At 50.4% G+C, this 7,500-nt stretch overlaps 1 protein-coding gene across 1 annotated transcript in view; it reads right to left on the reverse strand.

Moving 5' to 3' along the window:
• LOC129714766 (activin receptor type-1-like) overlaps positions 1-7,500 on the reverse strand; it is an 89,345-nt gene that overhangs the window by 56,770 nt on the left and 25,075 nt on the right. Inside the window, 2 exon segments of the mRNA XM_055664597.1 lie at positions 2,782-3,015; positions 4,621-4,709. Coding sequence (XP_055520572.1) covers positions 2,782-3,015; positions 4,621-4,702 — 316 coding nt within the window. The 5' untranslated portion in view covers positions 4,703-4,709.

Below are 7,500 nucleotides of genomic sequence, written 5' to 3' on the forward strand. Positions count from 1 at the left end.
CCTCAATCTTCTAATTCCAGCGAGTCAACCGAGTCTACCATCTTGGTCCCAGGAATCCCGCAGTAATCAGTCTGGTGACCTTCTCTGTACTATGTCAATATGCACTCCTCAGATAGGCGGACCGAACAACTACCTGTACGCAATCACTCCAGGTTGTCTCACCAAGACCCTGTACAACTGCAGTAGAACCTCCCTGCTCCTATACTCAAATCCTATTGCAATGAATGCTAACATACCATTCGCCTTCTTCACTGCCTGCTGCACCTGCATGCCTACTTTTGCATTTCGAAAATGCATTTCGTTGGCCTGCACTGTACACTGACCATTGACAATAAAAGTGAATCGGTCTGAATCGGAATCTTTTAATGACTGGTGTCCATGACACCCAGTCTCGTTCGCTCTCCCCTTTTCCGAATCGGCCACCGTTCATAATGCGGCAGACTAGGTAGCTGGACATTTTGGGCCGGTGTGGCAAGTGGGCCGAAGCCTGTTTCATGCCTCCTGTGACAAGTGGGTCCGATGTCCTTGCCAGTGCTTCGACGCAGCGGCGGTGGAAAGCATCGTGTCCGGGAACATTACCATCTGGTTCGGGAATTGCTCTGCCAAGGACAAGAAGGCTCTGCAGAGAGTAGTGTGTTCGGCCGAACGCACTATGGGAACTTCACTCACCCCCCTGCAGGAAACTTATACAACAGGAGGTGCAATCCAGGGCAAACAAAATCATGAGAGACGCCCTTCCACCCCTGCAACGGGGGGACTGTTTCCAAGCCGCTACGGTCAGGCAAACGCATCCGTTGCCATGCGGTGATAGGAACGGGAGGAGGTTGAGAAGGATTTCTTCGTCCTCAGAGGCCATTCGTACTGTAAACGCCCTTTCTCACCAGAGGAACCAACTGTACAGAACGTTTTTTTTTTTTTTTTTTTCCTTCTATTATTTATTATGTAAAAGAATATGTGTGTTATGATTGTGTTTATAGTTAGTTTGGTTGTTTTGTGGTTTGTCTTTTGCACAAAAGTCCGCGAGCATTGCCACTTCATTTCACTGCACATCTCGTAATGTGTATGTGACAAATAAACTTGACTTGACTTGACTTGAACCCCTAGGCCTCACCTGCAAGGGACTGTCGGGGGGGGACCCTGTACAATCACACACCATTGTCTTGGTCTCGTTATCAGTATCATTATCGACCAACAATCACTCATTCCCAGGGTAGACAAAAGTGCTGGAGAAACTCAGCGGGTGCAGCAGCATCTATGGAGCGAAGGAAATAGGCCGATGAAGGAAATAGGCAACGTTTCGGGACGAAACCCTTCCGGGTTTCGTCCCGAAACGTTGAATATTTTCTTTTGCGCTTCGTGGGATGCTGCTGCACCCGCCTGAGGTTCTCCCAGCTTTTTTTTGTATACCTTCGATTTTACCAGCAGCGGCCAAACTTCGAACGTATGCCCCACGGTCAGGTTGCGGTGCAGAAGTCGCCCGTTGCAGCACCTGGTCCGGTTTGGTGGGCGGTTCGATGGTCGCAGGGGCTGCTCGGCGGAGTTGAAAACAGGACCCCGCCACCTCTTCCGGGTGCTTCAACGGTGCGGGAGGCGAAGCACTTGAAGGCCGGTGCAGGTGTGTTCCTGCAGTAAACCCAGCTCACAAACGCAGTCAGAACCGCTCCACTTGAGAAATGAGAACTGAACAGTTAAACTGTGGACATTGCTTCGCGTCACGGTCAGCCGAGGTCAGTTCAGTCACGCGGAATAGTTTAGAGGATACACAGCGCAAGAAACAGGCCCTCGGCCCACCGAGTCCGTGCCGACCAGCGACCCCCCACACACACTTGCCTGCATCCTACACACACCACACCAGGACAATTTTTTACAATGAATAATCCGAAGCGGCAATGAAATAGAAACAGAGATCACAAATAGGTGCAGGGGTAGGCCATGCGGCCCTTCGAGCCTGTACGCCATTCAATATTGATCAGGCATGGTAATCACCAATCAGTATCCATTCCTACCACGGGTTTGGTCTTAACATAGCAATCATAGTAAAACATAGACCATAGGTGCATGGGTAGGCCATTCGGCCCTTCGAGCCTGTACCGCCATTCAATATGATCATGGCTGGTCATCCCCAACTCAGTACCCCGCTCCTACCAGGGTTTGGTCTAATAGAGAAACATAGAAACATATGGAAAATAGTGGCAGGCAGTAGGCCATTCGGCCCTTCGAGCCTCGTGCAACGCCGTTCAATATGATATCATGGGATGGTCATCCCAATCAGTACCCCGTTTCATACCAGGGTTTGGTTTACATAGAAACATAGACCAAAGGTGACAGAGTAGGCCATTCAGCCCTTCGAAGCCTGCACCGCCATTCGATATGATCATGGCTGATCGTCCAACTCAGTATCCTGTACCTGCCTTCTCTCCATACATACCCCCCTGATCCCTTTAGCCACATCTAACTCCCTCTTAAATATAGCCAATGAATTGTGGCCTCAACTAGCTTCTGTGGCAGAGAATTCCACGCAATTAGCCTACCAACCTGCACGCACGTCTTTGGGAGTGTGGGAGGAAACCGGAGCGCCCGGAGAAAACCCACGCAGGTAACGGGGGGGAGACTGTACAGGCAGCGCCCGTGGTCAGGATCGAACCCGGGTCACTGGCGCTGTGAGGCAGCGACTCCGCCCACCGCGCAAAAATCCCACGCATTCTTTACGTCACGCAATTCCGTGGCTTCCGTAACAACCAAATCTTTCGCTTCAAAATCTCACGCCAGGCTTCGACGTACCTACAGGGGGCGCTGACTTGACATTGGCATTGCAGAGGGTATCTGTGCAACAGAAGGTGGTCTTCTCTGGAAGTGATGGTTGGTGGCATATCGCAGCGCTGGTCTCGTTGAAGCATCCCCGGTGATGAACAGGGTAGCCGTCCATAATGGTGACCGTCTGGAAGCATAGCTTGCCAAAGCACCGATCTCCCGTGCAGCCTTGACCTTCACACACACACTCGGTAACATTGGGACCTGGTGGGGAAAAGTGTAACGGGCCGTCACTTAATTTCCGAACCTGGCCAGGCAGCATCTCTGGAGAGAAGGAATGGGTGACCTTTCGGGTCTCGACCCTTCTTCTCACCTGAACCGTTCAACCATTAACCCGAAACGTCACCCGTTCCTTATCTCCAGAGATGCTGCCCGTCCCGTAGAGTTACTCCAGCATTTTGTGTCAACCTTCGGCCCAACTTGCCCACGCCGGCCATCTACACTAGTCCCACCTGCCTGCTCTTGGTCCATATCCCTCTAAACCTGTCCTATCCATGTACCTGTCTAAATGTTTTTTTAAACGTTGGGGCCTCAACTACCTCCTATACTCTCTAGAATTTAGGAGATTGAGGGGGGATCTTATAGAAACTTACAAAATTCTTAAGGGGTTGGACAGGCTAGATGCAGGAAGATTGCTCCCGATGTTGGGGAAGTCCAGGACAAGGGGTCACAGCTTAAGGATAAGGTGGAAATCCTTTAAAACCAGGTTGAGAAGAACTTTTTTCACACAGAGTGGTGAATCTCTAGAACTCTCTGCCACAGAGGGTAGTTGAGGCCACAGTTCATTGGCTATATTTAAGAGGGAGTTAGATGTGGCCCTTGTGGGCTAAGGGGATCAGGGGGTATGGAGAGAAGGCAGGTACGGGATACTGAGTTGGATGATCAGCCATGATCATATTGAATGGTGAATGGTGCAGGCTCGAAGGGGCCGAATGGCCTACTCCTGCACCTAATTTCTATGTTTCTATGTTTCTCCTCCGGCAACTCGTTCCATACACCCACCACCACCCTTTGTGTGAAAAAGTCACCCCTCAAGTTTGAATTAAATCCCCCCCCCCCCCCCCCCCCCTTCACCTTAAACCTATGTCCTCTGGTTCTCGATCTCGTTTCCCTTATCCCTAACCAGTCTGAAGCAAAGATCCTAGACAACTCCTGCTAAATGCAATGGGCTGATGTGTAGTACGCAACGGAACGTGGGCCTTTGTTTCATCCATTTCAGTAACCGGACCCGACCCGACTAGCGGTACAATCAACGTTGCGGGGGAACAGTTTGTGTTAATAAATTAAAATTCTGCAAAATGAGGAGAAGATTTTTACCAAAAATGTTTTATTCTTACGAGGATGTTTCCGTAACCGGCTTCCATCTCCGCACCAAAGATCCCATAGCGGAGAAAAGATACTAGTGCGGAGATGGAAGTTGGTTACGGAAATGGGGCCGAAAATGACCCCTGAATCTACTACCTGTTTTTCGTCGAGTGGGCTATCTTGCTCGCTATAGGATCTTTGGTCTGAAGAAGGGTCTCGACCCGAAACGTCACCCATTCCTTCTCTCCAGAGATGCTGCCTGTCCCCGCTGCGTTACTCCAGGTTTTTGTGTCTATCTTCAGTTTAAACCAGCATCTGCAGTTCCTTCTTGCACTGACTGTGCATTTACCTGATCTATCCCTCTCATGATTTTGGACATGTTTATGAGATCACCTCTCATCCCCTTGTACCAGAAGGAATAGAGTCCCAGCCTGCTCAACCTCTCCCTGTAGCTCAGGCCCTCGGGTCCTTTTGTGGAAACAAGAAGCAAAGAGAGAGATTTACCTTCTGGAAGACCACCTCTCACGAGGAGTGGCGGCCTAACAAGAGATGACAGCGCGCAGATCAGGAATGATTTCACCGCCATCGGACACCTGGAAGTTGAGGGAGACATGTGGTTTTATTGATCACCTTTTACTGTAGGTTTTAATCAAATTCACAATCAAATTCGCCAGTCGGCACGGCGGTGCAGCGGGTAGAGCTGCTGCCTCACAGCGCCAGAGACCCGGGTTCAATCCTGACCACGAACACTGTCTGTACGGAGTTTGCATGTTCTCCCCGTGTGTGTGTGTGTGTGTGTGTGTGTGTGTGTTTCTCCGGGCGCTCTGGTTTCAACTCCGCTCCGACTCAAAGTATTTGTACGAAGAACCAGTTGCACTACCCGGACCCCCCGTACAACAGTATCGGAGAGAGTCCAAGTGGAGTGCAAGTTACGAATTCTCACAATAAACAGTTAGCAGGTCGGGCAGCATCTGCGAAGAGAGAAACAGAGATTCCCACACTGACCTTTCTATCCTGGGCCTCCTCCACTGTCAGAGTGAGGCCCAGCGCAAATTGGAGGAACAGCACCTCATATTTCGCTTGGGTAGCTTGCACCCCAGCGGTATGAACATTGACTTCTCCAGCTTCAAGTAACCCTTGCTTTCCCTCCCTCTCCATCCCCTCCCCCACCCTAGTTCTTCAATCAATCTGACTGTCCTCCTGATTACATTTTATCTTTGTGCACCTCGTTGTCAGCTTCCCCTTGCTAACAATGATCTAATCTACATTTTCCTTAACCTTCGCCCCCTTTGATGCCTCGTTTTCACACCTTACCCTTCCTTATCTCTGTGTCTCCCTCTCCCTCTCCCTCTATGAGGGGGGGGTCTTATAGAAACATATAAAATTATAAAAGGACTGGACAAGCTAGATGCAGGAAACATGTTTTCAATGTTGGGCGAGTCCAGAACCAGGGGCCACACAGTCTTAGAATAAAGGGGAGGCCATTTAAAACTGTTTCACCCAGAGAGTTGTGAATTTGTGGAATTCCCTGCCACAGAGGGCAGTGGAGGCCAAATAACTGGATGGATTTAAGAGAGAGTTAGATATAGCTCTAGGGGCTAGTGGAATCAAGGGATATGGGGAGAAGGCAGGCACGGGTTATTGATTGGGGACGATCAGCCATGATCACAATGAATGGCGGTGCTGGCTCGAAGGGCCGAATGGCCTCTCCTCCTGCACCTATTTTCTATGTTTCCCCTGACTCTGAATCTGACGAAGGGTCTCGACCTGAAACGGCGCCCATTCCTTCTCTCCAGAGATGCTGGCTGTCCCGCTGAGTTACTCCAGCATTTTGTGTGTCTCTCTGTGAATGTAAACCAGCACATTGCAGCTCCTTCCTGCACAGTTAATTCCCTTCATCCTGTTTGAAAAGATGGGACCTGCTTACATTGTTTCCGCGCTGTATCTCTAAACTGAACCAAACCATTTAACCGAAGACACCGTAGACACAAAATGCTGGAATAACGCCCCCGTCCCACTTAGGAAACCTGAACGGAAACCTCGGGAGACTTTGCGCCCCAGCCAAGGTTTCCATGCGGTTCCCGGAGGTTTTTGTCAGTCTCCCTACCTGCTTCCACTACCTGCAACCTCCAGGAACCGCACGGAAACCTTGGGTGGGGCGCAAAGTCTCCAGAGGTTTCCGTTCAGGTTTCCTAAGTGGGACAGGGGCATAACAGTATTGGTGTACAAAGAGATCTTTGTATCTATTGCCATAGAGGGAGTGCAGAGACGGTTCACCAGACTGATTCCTGGGATGTCAGGACTGTCTTATGAAGAAAGACTGGATAGACTTGGTTTATACTTTCTAGTATTTAGAAGATTGAGAGGGGATCTTATAGAAACTTACAAAATTCTTAAGGGTTGGACAGGCTAGATGCAGGAAGATTGCTCCCGATGTTGGGGAAGTCCAGGACAAGGGGTCACAGCTTAAGGATAAGGGGGAAATCCTTTAAAACCGAGATGAGAAGAACTTTTTTCACACAGAGAGTGGTGAATCTCTGGAACTCTCTGCCGCAGAGGGTAGTCGAGGCCACAGTTCATTGGCTATATTTAAGAGGGAGTTAGATGTGGCCCTTGTGGCTAAGGGGATCAGGAGGTATGGAGAGAAGGCAGGTACGGGATACTGAGTTGGATGATCAGCCATGATCATATTGAATGGCGGTGCAGGCTCGAAGGGCCGAATGGCCTCTACTCCTGCACCTAATTTCTATGTTTCTATGTTTCTATCTTGTGGTGCAAGTCCACAGCTCCTTGAACCTGGCAACTCAAGTGGTAAAGATAGAGTGGCAAGGAAGGCATATGATACGCTTGCCATCATTGGTTGGGGTATGGAGTACAAGTCAGGAAGTAATGGCCCCTGTCCCACTTAGGAAACCTGAACGGAAAACCTCTGGAGACTTTGCGCCCCACCCAAGGTTTCCGCGCGGTTCCCGGAGGTTCCCGGAGGTTTCTGTCAGTCTCCCTACCTGCTTCCACTACCTGCAACCTCCGGCAACCACCTGCAACCTCCGGGAACCGCACGGAAACCTTGGGTGGGGCGCAAAGTCTCCAGAGGTTTTCCGTTCAGGTTTCCTAAGTGGCATTACACTCAGCGGGACGGGCGGTCGGGCAGCATCTCTGGAGAGAAGGGATGGGCACATTTTTCAAACCGAGACCCTGCTTTCAGATGGGACTAATTCGCCCACAGAGGGTGGGCCATGCATTTCGTCCGGGCGCAGGAACGAGTTAAAAAACCCCCCTTCTCCGACAGGTGAAAGGGGCGTCTGAAGAGGTGGATGGCTTTCTGTGAACTTTAGGCAGGAAACAGATGCTTGTGATTAAGGGAGGGAGGGGGGGGGGGGGGGG

Source organism: Leucoraja erinacea, chromosome 40 (genome assembly GCF_028641065.1).
Source record: "Leucoraja erinacea ecotype New England chromosome 40, Leri_hhj_1, whole genome shotgun sequence".
Lineage (NCBI taxonomy): Eukaryota > Metazoa > Chordata > Chondrichthyes > Rajiformes > Rajidae > Leucoraja > Leucoraja erinaceus.